Source organism: Panthera onca, chromosome A2, assembly GCF_046562875.1.
Source record: "Panthera onca isolate mPanOnc1 chromosome A2, mPanOnc1 haplotype 2, whole genome shotgun sequence".
NCBI lineage: Eukaryota > Metazoa > Chordata > Mammalia > Carnivora > Felidae > Panthera > Panthera onca.
The window spans coordinates 3,029,779-3,057,465 of NC_138340.1; the positions used below are offsets into that span (position 1 = coordinate 3,029,779).

The following is a 27,687-nucleotide window of genomic DNA, read 5'->3' on the forward strand; positions in this document are numbered from 1 at the left end:
AGAGCCTGGAGCCTGCTTGGGATTCTGTGTCTCCCTCCTTCTCTGCCCCTCCCCTGCTCATGGTCTGTCTCTGTCTCTCCCAAAGATAAATAAACATTAAAAAATAATTTTAACAAAAAAACGATTTTTACCGTTATGTTTTGCGGGTTGGATCATGATTAGAAATTAAGGAAGAAAAAGAAAGAACGGAAGGAAAGAGGGAGAGAGGGAGGGAGAGCCAAGTCTTGCTTGACAACTGTTTTTGAACAGCGCTTGAGCTTTTTTTTAACGTTGGAACAAAACAAAAGCATATTTTATAACACGTGACAATGATGCCCATTTCAAATTTCAGTACTTATAAAGTTTTATTGGCACACAGCCTATGCCCTGTTAGTTTACACACAGCCCACAGCTGATTCTGCCCATGATACCAAGGTCAAGTGGCTGCTAGACACACTGTGCGTGGGCTGCAGAGCCAAATATATTTATTATCCTGACCTTTACGGAATATGTCTGCCGTCCCGCGACCCAAAACAGTGTTTGCCATATAGGAGGTGCTCAATATACGGAAAGCTTACTACTGAATATCTCAATGGAAGCGACTGATGTGGTTGATGACGGGGTTCTCTGGGCAGCACAAAAAACAAACAACTTGAGAAATCTGAACATCTGTACCTGGGTTGATGGTACTGTACCAACATCGCTTTCCTGGTTTTGGTAACGCACAGTGTTTTCGGAAGATGTTATCGTTGGGGGAAGCGGACGAAAAACTCTCCGTACTATCTTTGCAATTTCTTGCTAATCTGAAAACGGTTTCGAAAGTTTCAAAATTGTGATGAAAATAACATAAACCCTGTAAAATTCGGGCCTGGGGGAAGTGAGTGAGGTCACATGCATTTGCTGAGGTGGATGCTACCTCGACTTAAAAATTTTGGTATTTTTGTCATCATGGATTTTTTTTTTTTTTTTTTTTTTTGCCTTCTCCTCCTTCTCCTTCTTCGTTTTAATGTTTATTTTTTTTATTTCCAGAGGGAGGGAGGGAGAGAGAGTGCGCAGGTGAGCAGGGGACGGGCAGAGAGAATCTCAAGCAGGCTCCAGGAGGTCAGCACAGAGGCGGATCAGGGGGGATCAGGGGCTCTATCTCAAGACAGTGCGATCACGACCTGAGCAGAAGTCAAGAACGGATTCTCTAGCAACTGAGCCACCCGGGTACCCCTTTTGTGGTTGCTCAACCATCGAGCCACCCAAGCGCCTCGCATCCTTATTAAAAAAAAAAAAAAAATCACCTTAACATATCTTATAACCTAGTGATTTGGGGTGCTTCCTTAAATTTCTCTTCATTCCTGCCCTGAGAATCATGAACTCAGGGTATGAGCCCCGGAACACACGTTTTTGAATTCATTTTTATTTGTATTTTTATTATTTTAAGACCTTAAGGACACTTGATCCCTAAAGCGGGGCTGGAACTCACGACTCCGACATCCAGAGTCTCACGCTCTTCTGGGCCAGCCGGGCGGGCGCCCTGGAAACACACATCTTTGCTCTCTCGCCTCCCGCTTTTGACACAACCAAGTTTGAGCTGCGCTGCCCGCGCGCGCGCGCTGGGGAGCCAAGGAGGGCTCTAGAGCAGGGGAGGCCCCAGTTAGCGCAGATTCCAAAGGTTACCGTGGGTGGGGAGGCGGGACCCGCGGGAGGGTCGCTAGCAGGGGCGGAGCAGCGCGGGCTGCAGGGAAGCGGGGGAGGAGGTGGTCCTTCGCCCGTCCGGGGCCAGCCGGGGGACGCCGCGCCCCCTCGCCCCCGGCCGCGCCAGGACCCGGATGTGCGGCGCGCGGGGCGCCGCGCCGCTAGGGCCGCACCGCGGGGCGAGGCTGGGCGACCGACTGCAGGCGCCGGCAGTCGCTGCGCTTGGAGCACCCATCCCCTCCCCCGAGGCCGCCGGGCCTCAGGGCTCGCACCTGGCGGCCGTCCTGCGCGGGGGCCGCGACACCTGGCTGCATTGTTGTCGCCACCGCCCCCTCCTTCCCTCCTTCCTCCCTAGACAGGACCCAGCGCTGAACCCCACCTGTGCAGGGCTAGTATCCCTTTAAGAAGCCAGACGCCGCCAGGGGTGGGCGTGGCTGCCGCAAGCGAAGGGAGGGTGGCGGCGTCGGGCCTCCCTGATTGGCCCGAGGCCCGGGCGGCGGTCGCGCGCGCCTGCGCACTGCGAAGCACCGCTCGCCGGCCGGGGGGAAGGAGGGCGCGCGGGTGCTAATTGGCCGCCATGGCGGCCCCGCCCTCGAGTGGCGGGCGGTCACGTGACGCGACGGCTGGGGGCTCCCGGCGCGGGGGACGCTGGTGGCCAAGATGGCGGCGGAGCTGGTGGAGGCCAAAGTGAGTGAGCGGCAGCGCCGGCCCGGGCGGGCGGGAGAGGGGGCGGGGGCCGGGCGGCGGGCGGAGGTCTGCGCCTTCCGCCTGGGGCCCCACGGCGCGGCCCGCTCGCGGTTCGCTGCCCGGCCCCCTCGCCCGCCCCTGGCCCTGGCGCGCCGGGTGCGGGCGGGGGGCGGGGAGGCCGGGGGCGGGGCCCCCCAAACCTTACCCTAGCTTTCGGGCTGGGGGTTGGTTCCCGGGCTTGAGGCGGGGTCGCCCCCCACCCCCACCACTAGCCCTAGTGGTTAGAGTCCAGCCTCCCTAAGCACGGGGACAGGGCCGCGCCTCCCAGCTAGAGGAACAGTCCTCCGGACAGCATGACGGGCTGGGCTGCTCGTCCCCTCCTCGCTCTGAGCCGGGGTCCTACGCTCTGGCCTGGGGTGGGGGGAGGTGTCTTCGCCTCTCCACCCCCCACGGCACCGAGGACTAGCATCTGGGTCTCAGCCTCCCCGCCCAGCAGACCAGCTGGGGTCGGCGACTCCTTGATCGGAAGGGTCCCTTGATCCTGCTGCCACCGGTTCCACCATCCGGGGTGATGACCCAGGGGCTCGAAGCACCCGGAAACACAGTGTTCTTTGGGGGTCTGTACCCTAGGGTGGAGTTTGGACCCCTAGTTCAGCTCCCGCGTTGATCCCAGAGCCCCGCCCCCCTCCTGACACCATCTCTCTCGCCCTCCGAGTGGGCACGGAGTCACTTGAGTTTGCTCTCCAGCCTGGGATGGAGCCCTGATCCCTGTTCTCTGTTCAAAGCCTTCCTAATTCTCTCCTCATTCTCGGGTCCTGCGCTCTGCCTTCCTCTCCCGTCTTACTTACCCTGGGGACAGCATCTGTGAGGCTTTGGACTCTGCTCCTGGGGTCTGTAAACTTCACCGTAGCAAGATCAGGCCCCATACTGGCCGTTTCTCCTATACTCCCTGGTGAGTCTACTCAGATCATACTCCCTCCACACAACTCCCAGACCCCTGCTTTGGATCCTTTTACGCACCCCGACTCTGGCTTCTAAGGCTCGCTCTCCCTTGCTGCCGGTTTTTTGCACTGATTCATGGAGAGTCCCCCACCTCTTTCTTTAGTGCTCCTCGTGCTTACTCCATTTTGGGGTCCAGGTTCCACGTCCCACAGATGCCATCCCTGTTCTAGGGATGTACCTTTTTTCCAGGTACCTCCCTCACGGCAAGGCTCCAGAGACCTTGTCCCGAACTACACTGGGGTGGTTTTCTTCCTCCTTGCGAAGTTTACTCCAGGCCTTTGGTGGCAGCGAAGTGGGGCACCGGACCTTTGCTGGACAGAGGCTCCGCCCCCTGCCCCCGCCCCCAGTCTCCCCTCCCCAGGGTCCTGACCTGTGAATGTTTTCTTTCTCTGGTTCCTCTTTCTCCCTTCCTTTCCCACTGAGATCTGAAATGCAGCTCCCTTCACCCCCGGAGTGTCCCCCCCTCCAATGCCTGCACTACACGCCCTACCCGTGTCTAGCGTTTTGAGAAATTTGAGACTTGCCCTGGAGATGCGGAAGTCTGGACTCTGCAGGCCCAAGGTGGCAGCTGGTGGGCTTGAAGTCCCCCGGAGCCCTGAAATTCAGCCGTCCTGTGGGGCTGCGATTCTGGGCCCCTGGGCCCCTGCTCCCCGCCGCCCCCCGTCCCCCCAGGGTGGGGACTAGATTCTTCTATACCATCCAGGGCCTTGAAATCCGATCTGATGAACTCTACTTGACCCTCTGGTGGCCGGGGGGGCCCCCCACCCCAATTAAACCAAGTTGACCCTTCTTTCGAGTTGCCTCAAACGGGCGCCTCTGTTCAGTGAACCCCCCGAGGTGGTGTGTGGCATTTTGCACAGGCCCCCTGTCCCCCGGAGACGAGGACCTGAACTTTTCCCCTCATGCTCCGAGGGACCTGTCCCCGAGGCAGGTTGAGGGAACCGGCAGCTCTGCCCAGGCTGTTTTCCCACTCAGCTCCAAACAAGCCCAGAGTTGAGACTGTGGAAGCCGCTGGGGCCCGGTGCTGTTTACAAACACGGATCTGAGGGCCAGGCGGGGTAGGTGGAAGCCTTGGCAGGAAGTGATCTGCAAAGCGCTCGGGGCGTCTTCCTGAGCGCGTGTGCCCCTGTCACGCTATCCCCCCCCTCCCCCCCAGTGTCAAGGGCGGGCTTCGTGGTGGTGGCAGCTGCTGAGAAATCCGAGTCGTGAGCATATGGCAGCTTGAGGGATGTGCCCCAGGATGCTCGTGCGGCAGCTCGTGATGTCCAACCTGGTGAAAGGGCCAGGCCTCGGCGGGGGCGGGGCGCTCCCGGGGGCGGGATCGGGTTAGAAGATGCCTTGTGGTCAGACTCGGCCCGCCGAGCCCACCTGCCTTTAGCTCCGTGGCGGGGAGTCAGCTTCCACATGACATCTCCTCTCCCCTCCAAGGCCTTGGGCCTCTTCCAGAAGAAACACGTTGCCTGCAAGCCTATTTTCTCTGCTCAAGGTAGGAAGTCAGGCTAAGGAAGGTGAAGTCTTTCTGTTTGCACAAGCGTTCGGGGCTCGCTGAGGGCCGGCACAGTGCTTAGGTCCCGAGGCAGGAGCTGTGCTGGGATGTGAGGGTCCCCAGGCCCCCGGACAGCTGGGTGGGAGCGGAAGGAAGCGCCCTCAGGAGTCGGATGGCCCCTGCCGCTGACTATGCAGGGAGGCTCTGGGCCGGCCGCTTCTTTCACGGAGCTTCAGCCGACTCACCTGCCTGGCGGGCACGGCCCCCTGTGAGACTCGTGAGCAGGAAGTGGCAGACATTGCACGTCCATAGTGCAGGGCTGGGAAGAAGGCCCTACAGCAAGGAAAGGGCTCCCCCTTGAGATTTCGCAGGCAGGCCGGGCACCCTGCGCATCGGTATCAGGTTTTGTGCCCCGACAGCCCCTCCGCCGTCAGCAGGTGTCTGTCTGCTATACGCCTGGAAGAGGGTACACATCTTGCTTGGATAGAGAGCACACAGGGGCCTGACAGAGGGGCCAGGGTCATCTGGGAACCCGGGGCTTCTGAGTCCCCCTGCTGCCATCAGACTCCACGCCTCACCCTTGAGCAGCCGGGAAACGGGAAACCCCAGAGCCTTTTGGCACCGAGACCACTGTGTAAACACCCTGGCCGGGTTCCCACCCACCCCCGACTGTCAGACTCTTAAGTTGAATTTAAGGGCTTTATTGGTTTCCTTGGGTGCCGTCCTGCCCTGTGCTCGCCAGCTTTCCATCCCTACCGTCATCTCATGTACCTGTTTGCCCCGTTCCCCTGGAAGTTTCTTTTTCCCACCACATTGCATTCAGCACAGGCCAGCTTTGGGGCTCTGTGCGGGTGGCCCATCCTCGAAGGATACTTGGCTCGTGTAGCATGTTGGGGGACCCTCACACCCTTCACTCCCCCTCGGTGTCCGGGATCTCACAGAGGGCAGGCCGCAGCCGGGCAGCCCCAAAGAAAACACTGGCATCAGCTGAGCTCTTGTGTTCGCTTTGATTTAGTTGGAGGGACCCTGCCCGACCTCTTTCATCACTTTGCCGCAGCTCAGTGAACGGCCTCTGTGGCCGCTGGATTCCCGAAGCCTTCCCCTCAGACCCACGGTTCTCAGTGGGACGATCCCCTCCCCAGAGGATGCTTTGTAGCGTCCGGGGGACGTTTGTGATTGTCACCGCTGGGGTCTGGCGATTGTCACTCCTGGTCGATTGTCACTCCTGGCATCGAGCGGAGGGAGGCCAGGGATGCTGCTGAGTACCCCACAGTGCCCAGGGCGGCCCCGCCCCAGAGAACAGTCCAGCCCCGCCGTCCACGGTGTCGAGGCAGAGAAGGCCCGCTGGAATACGGCGGACGATTGATGCCCGCCAGCGCTCAGCTCCGTGCGGACGCCTGCGGTGCCGAGGGGGGAAGTTACCCCCTGGCTTCAGAGTCAGGCCCGGGCCTACGTTTAGGTCTTGGCTATAACATGGCGCTCACCCTGGCCTGGCAGGGTCGTTTTAAGAATCAGAGTTAAGTGTATAATCACACGCGCAGCTCAGTTCCTGGCAGGTGATCAGTATTAAGTTGTGGCTCCCATTCTCCAGACGGAAGGGAAAACACGTTTGTGGCCGATGTTGATTTACTCTGCTTTCCGTGTACGTTACCTCCTCTGGTCCTTCCCACATCCCGATGAAGTGAATCCTGTCATCCTGATGAAGAGACCGAGGGTCAGAGAGGCCATTAGTGTGCTTGGCTAGGGAGTGGCTGAGGCTGTTTACGGGTAAAGCAAGATCCTCAGTTCCTGCCCTGGGGATGCTTTCAGGCTTGAAGATGGGAAAAGAGAACCTAAAATAGAAGGCAATGGTGTGTGTGTGTTGGGCGGGGGGGCAGTCAGAAGCTTTTGCTGCGTTGGCAATGCTGAGGGAGGTTCGAGGAGGAGGAGGGGAGCAGGGCTGAGCTGGGAGGGGGCATCACAAGGAAGGGTGAGCTGGCAGCCTGAGTAAAGACACGGAGGTGGGACCGAGCCTGGGCTAGTGGGCCCGGTGCTAAAGCTGCCTCCTCCTCCTGGGTTCTTGCTCCTGCCAGCTAGAGTGAAGGGGGCTCGGGGGCAGGGCCAGGCAGCACCTGATGGGGTCTCACTTTGCTGTCCCCCCTAGTTAGGGCCCAGGGGGCTCCAGAAAGCCCCTTGTCCCATGGACAGCCCCTGAATCTGGCAGTGTCCCTTCTGAGCACGTGTGTCTGTTTTTTCCCAGAACATGGTGATGAGTTTCCGAGTCTCCGATCTTCAGATGCTCCTGGGTTTTGTCGGCCGGAGTAAGAGTGGACTTAAACACGAACTTGTCACCCGGGCCCTCCAGCTGGTCCAGTTTGACTGTAGCCCTGAGCTGTTCAAGAAGATCAAAGAGCTGTATGAGACACGCTACGCCAAGAAGAGCTCGGAGCCTGTCCCCCAACCCCACCGGCCCCTGGACCCCCTGACCATGCACTCAACCTATGACCGGGCTGGCACGGTGCCCAGGACTCCCCTCTCGGGCCCCAACATTGACTACCCCGTGCTCTATGGGAAGTACTTGAACGGACTTGGACGCTTGCCCGCCAAGACCCTCAAGCCAGAAGTGCGTCTGGTGAAACTGCCCTTCTTTAACATGCTCGATGAGTTGCTGAAGCCCACAGAGCTGGGTGAGTCTGCCACTGCCCTGGGGGTCCCACCGGGCATGGGCCCAGTGGCCACGGCCAGCCCGTCACCGCCCTGGAGCGTTTTCTGGGGACCAACGAGGGCCATGGGGTTGCGGGGGGCTCTCCCTCTCAGGAAGCGCAGGGGCACCTCTGAATCTTTATATTAGCCACACAGCGTCGTCTCGCAATTGACCCCAAATTTTAGCAGCTTAAAGTATTGGACGCTCATCTGCTCTGTTTGTGAGCCTCAAAACTTGGGAGTGGCTTAGCCGGGTGGTCCTGACTCAGGGTTTCATGAGGTCTCAGTAAAGCTGTTGGCTGGGGGCTGTCTCATCTGAAGGCCCGACTGGGGCTGGCGTCCACCCGCTCACCTGGCTGCCGGCAGGACTTGGCTTCTTGCTGGCTGTGGACTAGAGACCTCAGTTCGTGCCACATGGTGCCCGTGGATGGCTCGAGCGTCCTCGCTGTGTGTAACGGTGGCCGGCTTCCTGTGGAACCGGGGGGGGTGGGGGGGGAGGGAGGGTTAGTGTGCACATCTGTGTAGGATCAGCCAGAAGCCACGTCCTCTCGATGCCCTAAGCTTCGAAGCGGCATGACCTCGTGTTCTCTGCTTTGCATCGCGTCCGTCCCACAGACCAGCTCTGTACATCGTGGGTGGGGACTGGACCGGGCTGGGCCGTCCAGAGGCAGGGATCGCTGGGGGCCACCTGGGATGCTGGCTTCCAGGTCCTAACTCCCGGTGGGTGGCAAAGGGGCTGGAAGTTGGATCCAACCTTTCCTCTGCAGAGGGTAGGCGCCCCATGGGAGCAGCCTCGGCCAATGGGTTCGGGCCTGTCAGCATGGGCCAGGTGGCTAGGGAATGGCTAGCCGTGCCCCCGAGAGGTACGCTGGGGCTGGAGGAGACCCATGCCAGGGGTCTGTGGCTCCTCCCTGCTTATTCATCTGGCCTCCGTGTTGATGGGGCACCTGCCGCATGCCAGGCCCCTAGAGCGGTGCACGCAGCCAGGCCCCCAGCCCCTTGCCAGCAGCTGTGATGATGGGGCCGGGACGGGTGTCAGCCTGGTCTCGGCCTCACGTGCTGCCCCGATCTCAGGGCAGGGGGGGCCCACCCTGGGAACGCGGCAGGAGACCGAGAGCGCCCCCCGCCCTCGCGAAGGTTCCCTTCCGGCTTTCCTCGTTTAGGGCCTAGAGGTGCCCCCAGCCTCGTCGGCGCCGTGGGTCCTGCCACCCCTGCGGCCCGTTCCCCATTTCTCCCTTTCAACCCCCGCGTCCTTACTGCGCCCCCGCTGCACACCTGGCCCTGGCCCTCGCCGTGCGTCGGTCCCTGCGTGCCGTGGCAGAGACCACGGTCCCTCCGGGCCCCCACCCGCCATGCCCCTCTCTGTGTGGTTCGCTCCCTCCCACCCTGCTGACCCAGCGTCCTGTCTCGCTCGGCCAGGGGGCCCCTCTCTGCACGCAGCGTTCCACGCCGGCCCGTGCCAGCCAGCCCGCCGTGTCCAGCCCCCTTCCTCGCCGGAGCCCTTGAGCTCCGTGAGGTTCGGCGAGGGGGCTGTGGTTCCGGGAGAGGCTGCGGGGGGTGGAGGAAGGAGTTGCCGGGGGTCCGGGCCCGGGACCCTGAGGCTCTGCCCTCCTGCTTCCTCTCGGGCAGTGTTTGTCACTGGCCCCCGGGTGGGGAGCAAGTTGCCGTAGCAGCACCTGTTGTGGGGTCGACGTGGCCGCACCAGAGACCCGAGGCCCTTTCCTGAGCTTCTGGACGCCTTCCCTGTCTGCTCCCCCCAGCTTCTCTGTGCATGTTGGAAGCCATTCTGCCCCTACCCCCAGGGACTCTGGCAGGCTCTGCGGGCCTTGGGACTGGCTGGCTCTGAAGGTCAGGTTGACGTTTCAGGTTCCTAAGGACTCGAGGATGATCTTCGTGATAGAGAGGCTGGGTTTTCACCGGGAAGCAGTAAGTCAGGCTTGGCACTGGGTGGGGGACAGAGGTGACTTTGAACTCCAGGGCCGGCAGCCTCCCTCCCCTGCCTGGACCATGGGCTTCCTTCCTGCATGGCCCACTCCCGCCCCCGCCCCACAATGCATCACTTTGCCCTGAGCCCCCGGGGACCCCAGTCACCTGATCTCCGGGAGAGTCTGCTCCCCTGTCTGCACCAGGAATGACTCTGCTGGCGGCTCAGAACAAAGAGGCCGACCCCGCCCTGCCCTTGTTCCCACCCACTCCCCCGCCCCTATCCTGAGTGCACCCCTTCCCTGGCTTCCCTGGGACTCCCGTCCTCGGGGACCCCCTGGCGGCTGCCAGGTTCATCGGGAGAGCCCTCGTGGGGCCCAGATCTGGCCCCGAAGCGGTCTGGTCCCTCTGTTCCAGGACCGGCGATGTTGGCCACCCGCCCCTCAACCTGGGCGCCTCCCTGTGGCAGCTTCTGCAGCCCTGGCATTGCCCCAGAGCCACTCCAGCAGGCTCGAGCTCAGCCGGTTTCCCCCTCCCCCTCGCTCCTGACCATGACCTGCTGACCAAAATGAGGTCCAAACACTCTGGTCTGTTTCCCCGGAAGAGCCGCCGGCCGGCTCTAGCTCCAGGATGGAGACCGTGCCGGGTGCAGAGGGGACATAAATCACAGGGAGTGGAATGTTTGGGTTGGGGGAGGGGAGGAGAATAATGGAGTCACAGACCCAGGAGCTGGAAGGACCTCGGGAGACAAATGATGGGCTGCAGTGGGGCCGGCACCTAGAAAGGTCGGGAAACCGGCCCGAGGTCACACACCATCCTGAGGAAGGGGCCCCGGGGCTGTGTTCTCAACTCTGACCCTCCCCGAGTCATCGTGCCCTGCACCCCTGTGGGGAAGAACCCATCTTGAACCACGTGACGGTTCTGGAGCCCAGGCCGCCTCTTAGCTCGAAGAGCCCGGCTGTCCTCCCCGTCCCAGCCAGGAGAGGGGCACCCGATTCCCGACCACGGCAGAATTCGGGGGAGGTGTGCCAGGGAACACAGTCCTGGTCGCGGTGTCAGCGGCCAGTCTGACGGGGGGAGGCCCGGACCCCCGTCTGGGCGTGTGGGAGAGAGGAGAGGCCGTCCTGAGACTTGAGGGCAGAAGGAAGGAGACGTGTTGACCTGAGCAGTGCTGCTCCGCGAGGCTCTGGCGGCCTGCGGCCAGTGGCTCGGGCTGTGGGGCTGTCCGTGTCCCCGCTGCCCTGGGGCGATGGTGCCCGAGGTCCCCCTGGCTCTCTACGTGCCCCTACAGCTGGGGGGCCCGACGCTGGTTGAGGCCTGCCTGTCCGGCAGCTGCCCTGTCGTGCGGGGCACACGTGCGTCCCTCACCCAGCCCCTGAAGCCTTTGGGTGGTATTGCCCGGGCAGCCAGGCAGGCGTGGGGTCCCCCGCTTGGAGTGTTCTGCCCGGAAGCTGCACTAGACACGATTAAATGGTGCCTTGAGGGGAGTGACTGGGGAGTGCAGGCTTCCCTGGGGGCAGTCAGTGCCAGGAGCACCTCATTATGCATTTGTGAGGAGGTGGCAGTCAGGAGGCTTCCTGGAGGAGGCCGAGTTCCAGACCTGAGGGCCGAGTAGCCATAAGCATGACAGAGAGGAAGGAGCAGGGCAGCGGGGTGGTGGGCACAGGCCTGGCAGCGAGCGAGGGCTCAGGAATGGAAGGCGTGGGGACGGGAGCTGTGTGGCGCAGGAGAGAGAGGCCAGAGAACGCGGGATGAGCGGGCCGTGGGGATAGTGGGGACCGACTGGGCTGTCCTGAGGACGTCGGGGTCGCTGAAGGTCTGGTGAGCTTTTCCAGGTCTCCTCTCGTTGGGTCCTCTCTGGGGTGGGTGTTCCCCCTGAGGCGCAGAACCCCCTCCGTGGTTCCTCACATCCATTCCAGGTCTGATCTCCCAGCTTCAGGCCCCCCTGCCTGGCCGCCCCCCTGGTCTCTCCCTGTACGTCACCTGCGTCTTCCCCAGCAGTCAGAGGAAACAAAATAGTGGGCTGGTCGTGTCCCTCCTCTGCTCAAAACACTCCCATGACCCGCTGACTTTTCTGCCTGGTCCCCTCCCTGCCCTCCCTCCCTGTCTCTCTCTTCCTTCCTTTCCCACTCTGCTCCAGCCACACAGGCCTCACTGTTCCTCCAAACCACGAGGCCTGGTGCTGCCCCGGGGCCTTTGCACGTGCTGTTCCTGCTGTCTCACGCTTTCCCAGACCCTACATGGGCCTTCCCTTCCCAGTCACCTAACCTAAAGCTCGTCTTCTTTCCTATTCGCTTTCCCTCATCTCGTCACCGCCCTCTTATCCCCTGTGGCCCTGTCCCCGACCCTGACATTGCTTATTAACCTGTATGTGTCTTTTGACGCCTGGGCCTCGTTTGTTCCGTCGCTGCATCGACGGTGTGGAGCAGGGCAGGGGGTGCCCGTGTGAGCAGAGGCTCGTTGCTGGGAAGCAGTGTGGGGGGCCGCGGCGAGAATGACCTTGAGCTAACATTCTGCAGCTCTCCTTCAGCGTGCGAGCCCCTTCCATCCGCGTAACTTCCCGGGGGCAGCAAGTCACGAGCCCGCCGGCTGCGTGTGGGAGCCCCTGTGAGTGGCGGAGGTGGGCGTGAGCCCGGAGCCCCCGACCCAGGGCTTGTGCCTGCTTGCTCCCTGCTGCCCGCTGGGCCCTCTGCACCCAGCCCGGGGCACCTGTCTTCCCCTCTCCTCCCCCAGCACCACCGCAGCGCCACTCGCACCAGCTACAACACCTCTGAGACCTCGACTGCTCCGTTCGGGGGCCTGGGGCTACGTCATGGCGGGGGGGGGGGGGGGGTGGCGGCGGCTGGGCCAGGACTCAGAGACCTTGTGGGTCTGGGGGCATTGGCTTAGAGGGTGGGCCTTTCTCCTTCTCTGAGGTTCTAGGGTGCAGGAGGCGATAGGCCAGCGGGAGGGAGACCAGGCCTATCTGATTGACTTGTTTTTAAGTTTACTTACTTATTTTGAGAGAGAGGGGCAGGGAATGTGAGCAGGGGAGGGGCAGAGAGAGAGGAGGGGAGAGAGAATCCTAAGCAGGCTCTGCACTTCCAGCACAGAGCCCGACCCGGGGCTCGAACTCATGAGCCACGAGATCATGCCCTGAGCCAAAACCAAGAGAGTCAGTCGCTTAACTGACCGAGCCATCCAGGCGCCCCTCCGATTGACTGTTCAAGGTCTCCTTTTCTTTGCTTGCTCCCGAAGCTCGTGTGCAAGTGTGTGTGCGTCATAGAAACAGGAACAGGCCCCTGTTGGAGGTTTGGGCGTGTTCTTGCCACCGTCCTTCCTCCGCGCGTGCGACCCTTCGGGACCACAGCCGTGTCCTAACTACGGTTTTAGCACCTCCCTCCCCCTCCGCCCCCCCACCCCGGTGTATCGTGAGCATCTGCTCCGGTCGTGAAGTGTTCTTTGCTGGTGGCAGTTTGCAAGGCGGCCTGGCGGCTGGGGTGGACATGTTGTGCCGGGCCTCTCTGTTGGTGTCTGGGATTGAGCCGGAGGCTGGTTCCGGTCCTCCCAGACGACCTGGGAACAGGGGTTCCCTCCCTTTAGTCCCTGGGGGGGCGCTGGGGCCTGGGGTGGGCACCTCATCCCAGCCTGTGCTCCACCTGGCGGGGCCCCCTCTGCCTTGCGGCAGCCTGTGTCCCCGCAGACGTACTTCTGGGTTTGTTCAAAGACACCGGGAAATTATGTTGACTCTTAGGAGGTAAAAGTCTTGGAGAAAAATCGAGCGGGGAAGGAGATGGGGAGACCAGAATTGCAGGAGGTTGTTGGGGAGTTGTAGTGTTTTGGGTTTTTTGTTTGTTAAAGTTTATTTTGAGCGAGAACACATGTGAGTGGGAAAGGGCAGAGAGAGAGAATCCCAAGCAGGTTCCAAGCTGTCAGCACAGAGCCTGATGAAGAGCTCCATCCCACGAACCGTGAGATCATGACCTGAGCTGAAACCGAGAGTCAGACACCTAACTGAGCCCCCAGGTACCCCTGGGGGGGGGGGTGGCAGTTATAATGTTTGTTTATTTCTGAGGGAGAAGGAGAGACAGAGCGTGAGTGGGGGAAGGGCAGAGAGAGAAAAAAGGAGACACAGAATCCAAAGCAGGCTCCAGGCTCTGAGCTGTCAGCACAGAGCCTGACGCAGGGCTCAAACTCACAAACCCTGAGATCACGATCCGAGCCACAGTCAGGTGCTTAACCGACTGAGCCACCCAGGTGCCCTTGGGAGGATAGCAGTTTTTAAATGAAGGTGTTCAGGGACATCTGTCATTCTGGTGGCATTTGAGCAGGTTTCAGAGACATCAGGACCATCTAAATCACTGGGGAAGGAATGTTCTGGAAGAGGGGATGTCAAGTGCAAAGGCCCTGAGGCAGGATGTTCTTGACACACGGGCAACAGGAGGAGGTGGCCGAGATGGCTGCTGTGGAATCAAGGCCACTAGGGGTGGGGATGGCATCCCCCAAGCGGCAGACGGTGACCTGCTGGGGTGGGGGTGGGCAGTGAGAGGTCTGTGTGGGACAGGGACCTTGCTGGTGCGTTTCGAAATTGGAGCCACTTGGGACTTGATGGGAGGGTAGGAGTGCCACGAGTTGTGGATGCTGCCTGCGTCTCTGCTCGGAGCTGCTGGAGGGGCGGAGCCACCACTTCAGTGGATGACAGGTCTGGGTTTGGGGGACCCCCAGCCCCCTCCCACCGTGCCGGGTATGCTGTGCCCCAACCCAGGTGGCAGCTCGCCTCCCCGGGTCGAGGGTGGTACTCGACTCCCCTCAGCCTTCGCAGCCCGTCTTAGGTATGGGGAGCCCCGCCCCCAGGAAATAATTGCCCCTTGGCTCTTTGGGCAGGTCTGGGCATGTCTGCAGGTGGCCTGTGTGCTCCCCCACCCCCCAGTTGGGCGGCCCTCCCCCAGGGCCCTAAGCGGGACTCCGCGGGGACCGGCCAGGCCCTCAACACGCGAGCATGGGTTGGCAGTGGTTTGGCAGTTAGAGCGGCCACCTCTTGCCGAGCTCCGGCCACACGCCCGGCCCCGAGCCCGGAGAAGCGGGTCCGCGCGGGGAGGCACCCAGGCTCGGACGGGGAGAGCGGTGCGCACCCGGGCAGAGCTGGGGTACGAACCCACGTGGTCTGGCTTCGGAGCCGAGCTGGTTTTTATATTTCAATTGCGTTTGCTTTGAAGTAGGTTACCTACTCTTGTGGTTGGGATTCAGAAGGTTCGGGAGCAGGGCTCGGCCACCTCGGGCCCGGGGGCCAGCTTCATTGACTGTTCTCGAAAACCGAGCTTTATTGACCCGTAGCCAACGCCCATTTGTTTGCCATCTCTGGTGGCTTTCGTGGTACAAGGCAGAGCGGGGACGTTGAGGCACAGGGCATGTGGCCCACAGAAACCAAAAATATTTACACTCCAGCCCTTTACGAGAACAGTCCGTCCACCAGTGTTGCAAGGGCTCGGCCAGTAGAAAGAAAGCTGACTCCTTGGGGCGCCTGGGTGGCTCAGTCAGCTGAGCATCGGACTCTTGATCTCTGCTGAGGTCACGACCTCATGGTTTGTGAGTTCGAGCCCCGCGTCGAGCTCTGTGCTGACAGAGCAGAGCCTGCTTGGGATTCTCTCTCTCGTGCTCTCTCTGCCCCTCGTGTGCTTGTGCGCTCTGTCTGTCTCTCCCCAAATAAATAAGAAAAAAAAGGAAAGCTGACTCCTCTGAGGCGGTGATTGTGGCCAGCTCTCACAGAGCCCCCCATCCAGAGATGTCCTTTGCACACGTCTCTCCCTCTGCCCGGTGACACAGATCTGGTGTGATACACACCTGTTTGCACCTGCTGCTTTCGGCCAACAGAAGCATCTCGGGGTCCACCCCTTATCGGAGCTTGAACAGCTTCTGGATGCTTTCCCGTTTCAGGGTCGCCTGGCATTCCCTCGTCAGCTGTCCTGGAGTGAAAGTAATCTCTGTGCCCAGCGTGGGGCTCGAACTCACAACCCGGAGATCAGGAGTCACCTGCTCCACCGATGGAGCCTGCCAGGCGCCCCTTTCCAGTGAAGCTTTAAATGTTTAAAAGCTGAGGTGTAATTTACATACGACAAAGTCCTCAGATCCTCGGTGTGTAGTTTGAGTCTTACCCCGGGAACCCAAACGCTGTAGACCCACAACATTTCCGTCACGTAAAGCCCCCCACCCCTTCGGACGTCCGCCGTCTCGACCCGCACCCCTAGAGGCACCCCCTGTCGTCCCGATTCCTGTCACTGCGGGCGAGTTCCGCCTGTTCCTGGACGCGGGCCAGGGCATGTGTGTCAGGTACTTCTCGGCGTCTGCCTGCTGTGGGTCAGCACCTTGGCGGTTGGAGTTGCCCGCGTGGCCGTGCGGGGCATCGGTTTTAGGGTTCGTCTGTTTCTGCACCGGCCGCCACTCGGGTTGTTTCCAGTTTAGGGCTCCTAGAAATACGTTTGCCATGAGCGTTCTTGTACAGTCTTCCTGGGGACCTATATCCTTTTATCTGGGGGCAGATACGAGGTTGCTGAGCGATTGGGTAGCTGTGCGTTTAACTTTGCTGGAAGCTGCCCGGCCGTTCCAGAGGAGGGGTTGTGCCCGCAGCAGAGACTTGCTCCGCACCCCTCCCCCCTCCCCTCCCCTCCCCTCCCCCTCCCCCCCAGCACCGGAAGTTGTCACTGCGTTTGAGCCGTGCCGGTGGGCGTGTCGAGGTTTCAAACCTGGGCCAGATCCCAAGGGCCTGCACGTTTGCCGATATTTTCTGAAGAATTTTTGCGTCTGTGTTTGCGAGGGATATTGACAGTATTCCTTTTCTTTTTTTTTTTTTTTTAACGTGTATTTGTTTTGAGACACAGTGTGTGTGCACATGTGGGATTGGGGGAGGGGGGCAGAGAGGGAGAGCGAACCCCAAGCAGGGCAGGCTGAGCACCAACAGCCCAGGGCGTGCGATGTGGGGCTCAGTCTCAGGGTGATGATGTGTGCCGAAATCAAGAATCCGGTGCTGGACCGACTGAGCCCCCCACGCGCTCCTTCACTGTTCCTTCCTTGATGCCTTTTTGTCAGGTTTGGTATCAGGCTCGTGCCGGGATTGTAGAGTGAGCGAAGCGTCCTCTTTACTTTCTGAAAATTTGTATGGAGTCTGTATCGTTTCTTTTTATTTTTTTCTAAGGTTCTTATTTATGTATTATGAGAGAGAGACGGAGGGAGGGAGGGGCAGAGAGAGAGAGAGAGAGAGAGGGAGAGAGAGAGAATGAATTCCAAGCAGGCTCTGCACTGGGCAAACCCCGACGCAAGGCTCCAAACCGCAGATTGTGAGTTCATGACCCGAGCTGAAACCAAGAGCCAGACGCTTGACCGACTGAGCCCCCCAGGCGCCCCTATATCGCTCCTTAAATACTCGAGGGAACTCCCCAGTTGGATCTGGTTTTCGTGTGTGGAAGACTTTTCAACGATGAGTTCAGCTTCCCTAACTGATAAAGGGCTTTTCAAACTTCGTGCATGTTTTGGGGCCAGTTTGGTAATTTGCGTCTTTGGAAGAATTTGTCTATTTCATCTAAGTTATCAGATTTATTGGCGTAAAGTCGCTCACCTCATTCCCATATTAAACTAGAAGGCTGTGGGATCTGTACTGTTGTCTGTCTTTCGTTTTGACAGCCTGCGTTCTTGGGATCTTCTGTTCGTTGTAGCTAGTTTATCAAAGAACTCTCGCTTGAGTGATTTTCTCCCTTGCTATTTTTATCTTTAATTTCTTTCCATCTGATGACTTTGGTTTTAATTTTCTGTTCTTTTTCTAGTTTCTCATAGAGGAAGTGCAAGTAACTTATTTGAAACCTTTTTCTGTCTTTTTAACAGAAGCATTTAAAGCTATAAGTTTGCCTCTAACGACTGTGTTAGCTGCTCCTCCCAAGTTTTGGAGCGCTGTGTATTCTCTTTCAGTTCAGAGCACTTTCTGATCACCCCTGGGGTTCTCGATGCAGTTGTAATTGAGAGTGCAGAGCCAGCTCGTCACCACCCTGGTCTCCATCCCCTGGCAGACATTCCCCCACTCGTACACCCAGCAGGCACTTTGTAATGACTAGCGTGCCTCCGTGTGTGGGGTCCCTGCTGTGAGCTGGGCTGCTCCGTGACTCTTGTGCACTTAGAGGCTCAGGGTGGTTTCGCTTCCCTGTCTCCTTCGCCGGCCGTGAATGCCCGAGGCAGAACCTGTCCCCAGCTTGTCCCTGTCCCCTCCAGCAGTGCCTTGCAGGGGGGCCTAAGCCGAGCGCCACACAGACAGGCACGCACTTGCCGGGTGTCCAGAACAGCCGTGCGGGGTGGGGACACGGTTGTTGCTGGCGTGGTACAGACCCAGAGAAAGCAGGCTCCAGGTGAAGCGGCTGGCTCAAGGGCACGCAGTCTGCCCCACGGCATCCTGCCAGCCCGGCAGGCTCCTCTCCCTGAGCCCAGCGCTTCTCAGTCTTCCTCAGTGACGCCTGAACCTGGAGGGCTAAGAAGGCTGCTCCTTCTCAAAGGGCCCGTAACGGGGAGGTGGGGGGAGGCGTTCCCTGAATCACAGGCTGCGGGGTGGCACCAGGAAGGGCTGGGCTCCCCCCGCACCTCGTCCCTGGTGGCTCTGCTTCCACCCCACGTGCCTGGCTGCCCAGGTGGGGCTCAGCCTCTCGCTCCCCGCTCCCCGTGGACGTGGGTACGGTTGGCTCCCTCATCGGGGACCGGACGTCCCCCTGACCCTCAGTCTGTTTTCAGTCCCACAGAATAACGAGAAGCTTCAGGAGAGCCCGTGCATCTTTGCGCTGACACCAAGGCAAGTGGAGCTGATCCGGAACTCCAGGTGTGCTGTGCCCCGCACCCCTGCTGACCTCCTCGGCGGGCGGTGGGCTGGCGTGGTCTGGGGCGAGCTGGCCTTGCCGGGCGGGGGGGGCCTTCGGCAGACCCCACGGTGGCCCGACGCCCCGTCCCACCCCCACCGTGTGTGCGGTGGCCCCCGCCCCCTGTCCTGGCAGCGTGCTTCGTCTGCGTGCCCTCCCTGCCTTTGACCCGCGGCCCCGGACGGGGCCAGTGTCCCCTCCAGCACGGCTCCCCTCGGCGCTGCTGGCTTGGGAGAGGGGGGCCCTGCGCCCTGGGCGGGGGGTGGGGGGGCCTCGGCGGCATCCCCAGCTCCCGTCCCACTTGATGGCGGGAGCCTCCCTGGTTGTGATGAACACACATGTCCCCCCCAGACACTGCCCGGGGTCCTGCAGGGGCCCCTGAGCGAGGACAGATGAGGGACAAAGGCCGTCCCCGGTCTCTGCTATCTGAGGCCTTTCCGTCTGCAGCTGAGACAGAAGTCACCGCTGGAGCAGCCACTTGTTGGCCACTTGGCCCGTGCCAGGCCCATACCCACCAACCTATTTAATATCCACGCGGACACCCCCCGAGTTGTCCAGAGAGGGGGGTCCTTTGTCCCGGTCAGCAGTGAGTAGTCAGGAGAGGAGGCTTCAGTCAGCACCCACGGACTTCGTCACCAGGGGAGGTGGCAGGTTAGCCCGTGTGGCGTGCTCAGTGCCCTCCTGACTCGCTGACCCCTCTCCTCCCCTCTGACCCCCTCGGCGCACAGAGAGCTGCAGCCCGGGATCAAGGCCGTGCAGGTGGTCCTCAGGTAAGCTGGGTGGGCCGCGGCCCCCGCCACGCCCACCGCAGGTGCCTCCCACCGGGCCCCCTCCCTCCCGACGGTGTCTCTCGGGCTCCCCGCTCACGGGGGGGGGGGGGGTCCTGCTCCTCCTCTCTTCCTGCTGTGTGTCCTTGCCTCTGCCTGCGGACATGTCCCCAGGTAGCCTCGCTCAGACCAGCTCTTGGGCCCCGAGACCCCCCCCCCCCCCCCCCCGCCAATACCGTGCAGAATGGCGATCCACCTGCCGGGCAGACGTGGCCCCTGTGTCCCCGCCCGGGCCCCACGTCCACCCTCCCACCCCTCTCAGGGCCACCCCTCCATCCAGAGCCCCCTTTCACGGCCTGATGGGCTCCGCTGCCATTGCAGAATTTGCTACTCGGACACCAGCGGCCCCCAGGAGGACCAGTACCCACCCAACATCGCCGTGAAGGTCAACCACAGCTACTGCTCCGTCCCGGTGAGCGGGGCGCCCCGGCGGCCCTGGGCCTGCTCTCGGGGGCGGGGCTGAGGGCGCGGAAGGAGCATCTTCCGCGGCGTGAGCCCCCATGGCTGCTTCCAGGGCTACTACCCCTCGAATAAGCCTGGAGTGGAGCCCAAGAGGCCGTGTCGCCCCATCAACCTCACCCACCTCATGTACCTTTCCTCGGCCACCAACCGCATCACCGTCACCTGGGGAAACTATGGCAAGGTGAGTAGGGTTGGGGCGCTGCCCGCCTGCCCGCCACCACCCCCCGCTCCCCCCAGGGGGGCCCTGACAGCCCCTCCCCTGCCTGTATCCCCAGAGCTACTCCGTGGCCTTGTACTTGGTGCGACAGCTGACCTCTTCGGAGCTGCTGCAGAGGTTGAAAACCATCGGGGTGAAGCATCCAGAGCTGTGCAAGGCGCTGGGTGAGCTCGTGGGAGGGGCGCGCCCCAGCATCCGTGCATCACCCCGGGGAGCGTGGGAGGAGGAGCGGAGCCAGTCACAGACGAGGCAGGGACGAGGGAGGTGTGCTCTCTAGCCCAGCGAGCCCGGGGCGGTGAGAGCTCGGGGTGAAGCCCGCCGGCATCCTGGCAGGGTGAGCACCTGGGGGCCGTTCCCACAGCCCCGAGCCGGGCACGTCCCTGGAGACGGGGGTTCCAGGCAGATGCCTCCGACTGCTGGGTGGGGGCCAGGGACACGGAGGGCAGGGGCAGACCCAGTTTGCAGCTGTGGGCCCCGGGCAGTGACACAGTCTGGCCTCAGACAGCAAGACTGGTCGTGTTCTGGGAGGGGGGACGGGACGCAGGGAGCACTGAAAGCGAACCGCTCCCCAGACGGGCAGACAGCAGGTCCTGTCTCTCCTCCTGTGTCCCTGCGCCCAGGGGCTGCCCAGCCCACAGCAGGAACTTCATCTGCTTGGCGGCTGTGTAGCCTCAGGCAAGTCAGCGGCCCTCTCTGGTTGCCACAGCTTCCCACCAGATGCACACGATGGCCCTGGGCCGGGGGACTTGGCGACGTCCCCGTCTGACCATTGGGGACACTGAGGTGCCGAGCGGCAGGGCCTTGGCCCGTGCGCCCCACCCCGCCGCCTCCCACTTCCCTGAAAGAGCCCTTTCTTCGAAACCGCCCCCCTACCTGCCTGTCTCCCTGTGGGGACAATGGCCAGCTTGAGCACAGGAGGCAGGCCCCCAGCAGCATTCAGGCCATGCAGGCCGGGGGCCGGCATCGGCAAGGGGCTGGGCGGCATTCATGTAGGCGGCAGCCCACGGGGCGGGGGCGGGGGCCTGGACGTCTGGCTGACCTCGGTGGGCGACGGGGGCGGGGGGGGGGGGGGTGGACCCTGCCGTCCCCGGGTGCGCAGGGGCCAGCGTGGGTGGGGCTGCCTCCGCCCGGCCTGGAGCCCATGGTCAGGCTTCCTCTCTGAAGCCAGTGCCAGGCTGGGCCTCTGGGCCGCTGGCTGGTTGCCGCGGGAAGTCCTGTACTTGGTCTCACCTGTGGCCGCCTTGCTGCGCCCAGTTTTGTCTCTGTTGGGTCGGGCGGGGGGAGGCGGCCTTGCTCCAAACCCGATGCACCTCTGAGGCGAAGTTCACGGCGAGGTGTGAGGGACCCACGTGGCCTTCGGGACAGTTGGGGAGAGTGGAGTGGGGATGAGCACCCTCCACCCAGCGTGGAGGAGGGCCGGGCGGCTCCGGGCCGTCTGTCCTGAGCCTTCAAGGGCTGGGGTCTGGCAGCCGGTCTGGCCAGTCTCCCGGTTCTGCCCAAAAAGCTCCGGAGGGAGGGAGCCTGCGGGCCGCCCCAGGGTTTGCGGCGCCTGAGTGTCCTTCCGGTGCCTTCCCGTGCCGCGTTCACCGTCGAGAAGGGGGCCTTGCACGTTGCCGTGGAGTTTTTCCAGGAGGCGGTTGGCTTTGTGGTGGGCACTGGCCGCCTTTTCCTTTTTTGAGATGTAGACTTCTCGCCCCGCCCCTGCGGGGTTTGCTGGGGGGGATAGCCCCGCCCCCCCCAGTGCCTGCGCCGGTCGCCAAGACCACCCTCGCCCCCTCCCCCCCCCCCAAGTCCTCGCCGAGTCCTCCGGGGATGGCTTCGTGGGGACTCCCAGTCACGGGGGACCCGCCCCGTTGGCAGCTGTCGGTTGCCGCCACCTTTCTTCCCCACGAAGCCTGTGGGCCGTAAAACCCGCCGCGGGGTCGGGGCGCCCGGTTATCCAGCATGGCCGGCCGCTGCCCGGGGTGCTTTCCGGGTGACCTCCGCGGCCCTGGGCGCTACGGCCGCAACGCACCTCTTCGTCCTGGGAGGGTGCAAGTGGGGGTGCCTGACGCGGGGGTGGGGTGTGGAGCCGGCAGTTGGCCCTCCCCGCCCCTCGGCTCCAGCCCGCAGACCCGCAGACGCCTCCGTCCCCTCTGCTGACAACGGCCACCCCTCCCCCGCAGTCAAAGAGAAGCTGCGCCTGGACCCTGACAGCGAGATCGCCACCACGGGCGTGCGGGTCTCCCTCATCTGCCCGGTGAGTCGGGGTGCGCGCGTCCTGTCCCCTCGCCCGCCGCGGGGTGGGGCAGCGCCGGGCCGCGTGGCCTGCTCACCCCGCCGGCCCCCCCCCCGCAGCTGGTGAAGATGCGGCTGTCCGTGCCCTGCCGGGCGGAGACCTGCGCCCACCTACAGTGCTTCGACGCCGTCTTCTACCTCCAGATGAACGAAAAGAAGCCCACCTGGATGTGCCCCGTGTGCGACAAGCCGGCCCCCTACGACCAGCTCATCATCGACGGGTGAGTCGCCGTGGGGGGGGGGCGGGGCGCGTTGGGGGGGGGGCCCTCTCCCCCCCACCCCCCCCGGCCCCCGCGATGAGCCGCAGAGCCGCACGACGAGGGGGGCCTCTCTGGGCGGCTCCGCGGAGCCCTTTGGCAGCCTCGGAAGGCCTGGCCACGAGCGAGGCGGGTGCCCCGGCGGGACCTGTTGGGGCCCGTGCCGCGTACCCGGTGGCGCCGTGGCTGAGGCTGTCTGGGCCCAGGAGGTCTGCTCGTGACCTCCGGATCTGGAGTGCGTCTGCCCCACACCAAGCAGGGACCCCAGGAAGCCCCCGCCTCACGTCCACCACACGAGCCAGAGAGCTGTTTCCGAAACGGGGTTTGGCACAGCCTCTGCCGGGAAGGTGGGAAGGACGCGTCCGCCCTGAGCTCTGGTCCTGGCTCTCCTGTGCCCTTCTTCCCAGGTGGCGCCAGTGTGCAGCCAGGCTGTCCCCACCTCCTGAGCGGCAGGCCCTCCCCAAGCCACAGGGGGACAAGGGGAAAAAGGCCATTCTCCCCAAAGGGGAAACTTTGCTCAGGTCTTAGGTTTCCAGAAACCGAGCCCAGCACCTGACTGACCAGCTCCTGCCAGGCGCCAGCCACACCCATCTGTCCCCAGGGCTGGGGTGGGGGGGCGGGGGGCAGGGAGAGAGAGAGGCCGGGGTCAGGCAGGAGTGGGTCTGTGGCCTCGCTGCTGCACCGGGAGGTCTGTGAGGGCCAATGAACCTCGTGGGGCAAGTGTGTGCCCCATGGGCCCGGGAGTGGCTTCCTGCCCGTAGGGGCGTGGCTTGAGCGTGTCCCCAGTTCGAGTGCTTCTCTCCATCTGGTCACCGCACTCAGGCTCTCGTCGGGCCGTCTCTCCCGACCGAGCCAGGAGGTGGGCCTCATCATCCGCACCTTGCAGATGAGGAAACTGAGGCTCAGAGGGGACAGTCACCTACTCTGGGCGCCCCCAGCTCACAGGTGGCCAGGCCGGGACTCAGACCCAGGTCCGGCCAGCTCGGAGCCCGGGCCCCCTCTGGAGGGCTGAGCTGGCGCGCCCCAGTGCCCCCACGCTGTCTAGCCTCGGGGTGGAGAGAGGAGGCCCCTGGGGCCGGGCACGAGGGCCGGGGCTGAATGGCTGCTCTGTTCCTGGCCTGGCAGCTGTGCGGCCCCGTGCCTGCCTCTCCCCCCACCCCCACAGGCCCGGAGCGGGTCACCCGGGCTCGAGTGGCGGCAGCTCCGACCGCTCCAGGGGCAGATGGGTCTGGGGCTCGGGTGCGGCTGTGCCTCACACGGACCACAGTCCCGGCATCCCGCGGGGCCTGGGCACAGCCAGGGAGGCTTCCTGGAGGCAGGGTCCTTGATTCATGCTTTTCCTCGAGGAGTCGTCATTTTGTCCCATCCCTGGCCGTGCGCTGGGTGATTCCGGGGTCCCCGCGAGAACTTTGTCACAGATCCTGCCTTCAGAGAACTCCCAGCTGGGCGTGGGGAGTGTGGAGAACCAAGCCGGACAGAGATGACCCCTGTGGCTCGCGCTCTGCCTGGAGGAGGAAGGGGCTCTGTGCAGGGGGCTCTCCAGTTGGAGACGGAGACCCACGCGGCAGGCAGAGCTGCGTGGACGCAGGGCGACCCCAGGATGCTGGGTCTGTGGGCGTGACGACCGGAGTATCTGGAGCAGGGAAGGGCCTTCCTCTTGGGTGACAGCGGCTGCGGTCGTTGGGTCCCCTGAGGCGGGTGCAGCTGTGACCCTGAGCTCACGCTGGGGGCCGTGATGGCCCGTTGCCACCGCAGCAAGTATATCCCTGTCCCAGACCTGGCCCGGTGTGGGCCCTCGGTGGCTGGAGACGGTGGGTGCTGTGTAGGCTCATCCTGTCGGTGGGGCGACTGAGGCCCTGTGGTCAGGAATTGGCAGGGTAGGAGCGGAACCCAGGCTTGCTGCTTTCTGGCCACGTTGGCTTCGGGGGGCTCCCCGCCCCTCCCCGGGCCTCAGTCTCCGCATCTGTGAAACGGGTGCAGCTGGCATTATCTCCGTGTGCCCGGGGCCAGAGCACGGGACCCCGGGCCTGGCTCACCGTGGGTGTTGCGTCGGTGCTGTTGTCCGTGCGGGGGTGCCGTGGCCCTGCCTGTGCCCCCTGCTCCGCCCCAGAGCCTCTCAGGGGGGTTGTGAGCGGCACAAACCTTCTGTCCAAGCCCGTCTCCTTCTCTGGAAAGGTGGGGCGGGGGGGGGGGCAGCGGCTCGGGTTGGGGGCCAGACCCCCGGGCTCACGCCGTCCAGCCGCGGCAGGGTGGGCAGCCACCGTGCTGCCGAGACTGGGTGGGTGACCGCAGCCCCTCGCTCGGGGAGACTGGGCCGCTGACCCGAGGACGCCGGGCCCTGGCGGCCGCTCTCCCGAAGCCACTTCTGCAGAGAAGTGGGTTCCTTAGCACGCGTTCCCCCCCCCCGAGTCCAGGCCTGGGGGCGGCGGGGAGACTCTCGCCGGCCCAGGAGTCAGCCCCCCGGCCCCTCCAGGCTCCTGTCCAAGATCCTGAGCGAGTGTGAGGATGCCGACGAGATCGAGTACCTGGAGGACGGCTCGTGGTGCCCGATCCGCGCCGAGAAGGAGCGCAGCTGCAGCCCTCAGTGCCCCATCCTGGTGCTCGGTGAGTCCCAGCCCTGAGAGCGGGGCTCGCAGCTCGGGCCGCCCGCCAGGCCCAGCGATCGGCGCTGCTGCGCCCCGGCCCCCCCCCCCCCCCCCCCCCCGCCCCTCACCGCCTCCGTTTCCCACCCTGTCGCCCTCAGGCACCTCGGACGCCAACGGGCTCCTGTCCACCCCTAACCTCAACGGCGGTGGTGCAGGAGGCCCCGCGGGCGGGGGCGCCGCGGGCGGGGGCGGCGCGGCGGGCGGCGTGGAGAACGGGAAGCCGGGAGCCGACGTGGTGGACCTCACGCTGGACAGCTCGTCCTCGTCGGAGGAGGACGAGGACGAGGACGAGGACGAGGACGAGGACGAGGAGGGTCCCCGGCCCAAGCGCCGCTGCCCCTTCCAGAAGGGCCTGGTGTCGGCCTGCTGACTGCTCACCGCCACCGCTGGCCGGACACTCGACTTTCCTGGTGCTCACCCACGCGGATGGGGCGCAGGCGGGCCTCGGGGTGCAGAGGGAGGAGTGATTTTTTTTTGTTTTTCTTTTTACTGTTCATTTTGTTTTTCCACCCCTTTCCCTGGCTCCTGGCACCTGTACCTCTGGACTCTCCTATCGGAGGATTAAAAAAAAGTAAAATGACAAAAAAAGTACAAAAAAAAAAAAGAAAAAGGAAACAACAACAAAAAAAATCAAACTTTTAAAAACGAGGCAAGCCACCCACACAGCTGCTTCCCCGGCCGGAGCCCGAGCCCCGGAGCCCAAGCCGGCCCTGGGACGCCCCGCCTCGCCTCTTCCAGTGACCATTCCAGCTGGTGCAGGGGGACGGGGCGCATGGGGTGGGGGTGGGGGGGCAGCGGGGGACACTGACGGGCACGTGCCCCTCCCCCTGGCAGCAGCCGCAACTTTGACATTCGTCTGTTCCTTTGCTTTTTTTTCTCTGCAAACACGTTCTCTCGCCCAGAGACCCTGGAGCGCACCGCCGAGCAGGGAGCATTTTAGCCAAGAAGCCATGGAGTGGGTTGGGGCAGGGAGGGGGGCGGGGGGGAGCAGGGGCCGGGGTGGGGGGGGTGGTTATGGGGGGGGCCGGGGAGGGTTTAGCCACAGATGTGTTGTATTTTTTGAAAGTGCAATAACTTGGTATTTTGAAGACCCAGCATGTGGCCAGGACCCCCTGTGGAAGGCGGGGGCCCCAGGGTGCGGCGGCGTGTGGCGTGGGGGGGTCTCCGTTTTCTAGCCAGCTACCTCGGTAACTCCAATTCAGGTTAACTTCCCTACGGAACAGCGCAGACGTCCGCAGATGCCGCCACCAGGCCCCTCCTCGGCGGGGCGGGACGGGGAGGGCGGCCACTCCCCCAGGGGCAGCAGGGACCGCCCCCCCCCCGCCCCACCCTCTCCACTTGGGGTGGCTCCAACCCCCTCTTCTTGCTCTTGGGTTTTCCGACGGGTAGAGGCCCGCCCGGCACCCCCTCCCCTGGGAGCCTCACTCTCGTCTTCCAACAGGGCCGGGCCGAGGGCCTCCCTTCAGCTGCTCACCCAGCAACCCCCCCCCCCCGCCCCCCTGCCCCGGGGACGCCCAGCCTCGGGGTGGGGGTGGGGTCCGGCCATCGTGGGGAGCCGGCAGCTGGGCGCCCGGCCCCGCCACCCGGCGTCCTCGTCCCCCGGAGGCCACGCTTGGTTCTCCCACCGCCTCTGCCCCGTTCTGTCTCGCTTCTTTTCTTCCTTGCTGCCCACCCCCTGCCCCAGAATAATTTCCTTTGTATAAACAGAACTCTTGTAGTCAGGAAGCAATATCATTTCAGGTCTAAAGAAGAAAGGGACATCAATCTGGCCGAGGGCAAATTCAGTTTTACTGTATAAACTCGGCTGTGCAGTGCGGCCCCTCCGTCTGCACGGGCCGCTGAGGGCCACCGTTTTCTAATATTTGTATTCTAATTTAATTGTTTTTAAAAAACACAAATAAAAAAGGTCAAGGTGAAGCCACCGGGGCGTCTTCTCTGTGTGCTGGGGCGTTGGCTGGGGGCGAGGGCACCAAAGGACAGAGACAACCCCCGACCCCCCCCCCCCCCCCCTTGACCGTTCCCTTCTGCCCCGCGGTGTTCAGGATCCAAGAAGCGCGGCCTTCGGTCCAGTGAGGAAGGTTTCGCTTTGGCCGCTGGGCCCGGCGTCTCCCCGCCAGGTCGGGTGAGGAGCTGAACCAGAGCCACCCAACCCCAGGACTGTCCCTGCTCCCCTGCGTGGCCTAGAAAGTACACAAATGGCCAGTAGGCTCGCGGGAAGATGCTGAGCCTCCTCACCGGCCCTCGGGAGACGCAGCCACCGCCCGTCCGCCGCGGGGAGGGCTGGCGTCCCCGGCCCAGTAGCAAGTGCTGGCGAGGCTGCGGGGACCGGAGGCTCGTGGGCGTGGAGAGCGGGGCGGCCGCTCCGGAAGACGGGACAGCGGGCCCTCCCCAGGCGCAACACGGAGCGACCACCAGCCGGCCCGCCCCGTCCTCGCGACCCACCCGGAGGTAGAGGGAGCCGGCTCACGTGGGAGCCCCCGACACGCACCTGCAGGGCAGCGTGACTGACGGGCGCCCAAAGGTGGGGACCACGCAGCGTCCGCCGACGGGCCAGCAGATGGAGACGCGTCCTCGGGCGGGAACGTGATCGGACCTTGAACAGGAGCCAGGCGCCCACCCCCGCCGCCCCGCGGACGGACCCCGGACACGCGACGCTCAGGGAGGGACCCGGACGCCAGAGGCCACGCGGGGTGTGG

General features: G+C 63.1%; 1 protein-coding gene across 2 annotated transcripts; it reads left to right on the forward strand.

Annotated features, from left to right (window-relative positions):
- The first annotated feature begins 2,241 nt into the window (after positions 1-2,241).
- Positions 2,242-26,908, forward strand: PIAS4 (protein inhibitor of activated STAT 4). Of its 2 annotated transcripts, none has more exons than XM_060629868.3 (11): positions 2,242-2,349; positions 7,077-7,503; positions 18,185-18,269; positions 19,035-19,076; positions 19,455-19,545; positions 19,648-19,776; positions 19,871-19,976; positions 21,978-22,051; positions 22,150-22,310; positions 24,820-24,950; positions 25,090-26,908. In XM_060629868.3, the coding sequence occupies exons 1-11, from the start codon at positions 2,323-2,325 to the stop codon at positions 25,359-25,361; spliced, it is 1,545 nt and encodes a 514-aa protein (XP_060485851.3). In that variant the 5' UTR covers positions 2,242-2,322; the 3' UTR covers positions 25,362-26,908. The 2 variants fall into 2 exon arrangements, with proteins under 2 accessions (XP_060485851.3, XP_081647388.1); XM_081791262.1 differs by having other exon boundaries at positions 18,185-18,246; positions 19,039-19,076.
- The last annotated feature ends 779 nt before the right edge of the window (positions 26,909-27,687 follow it).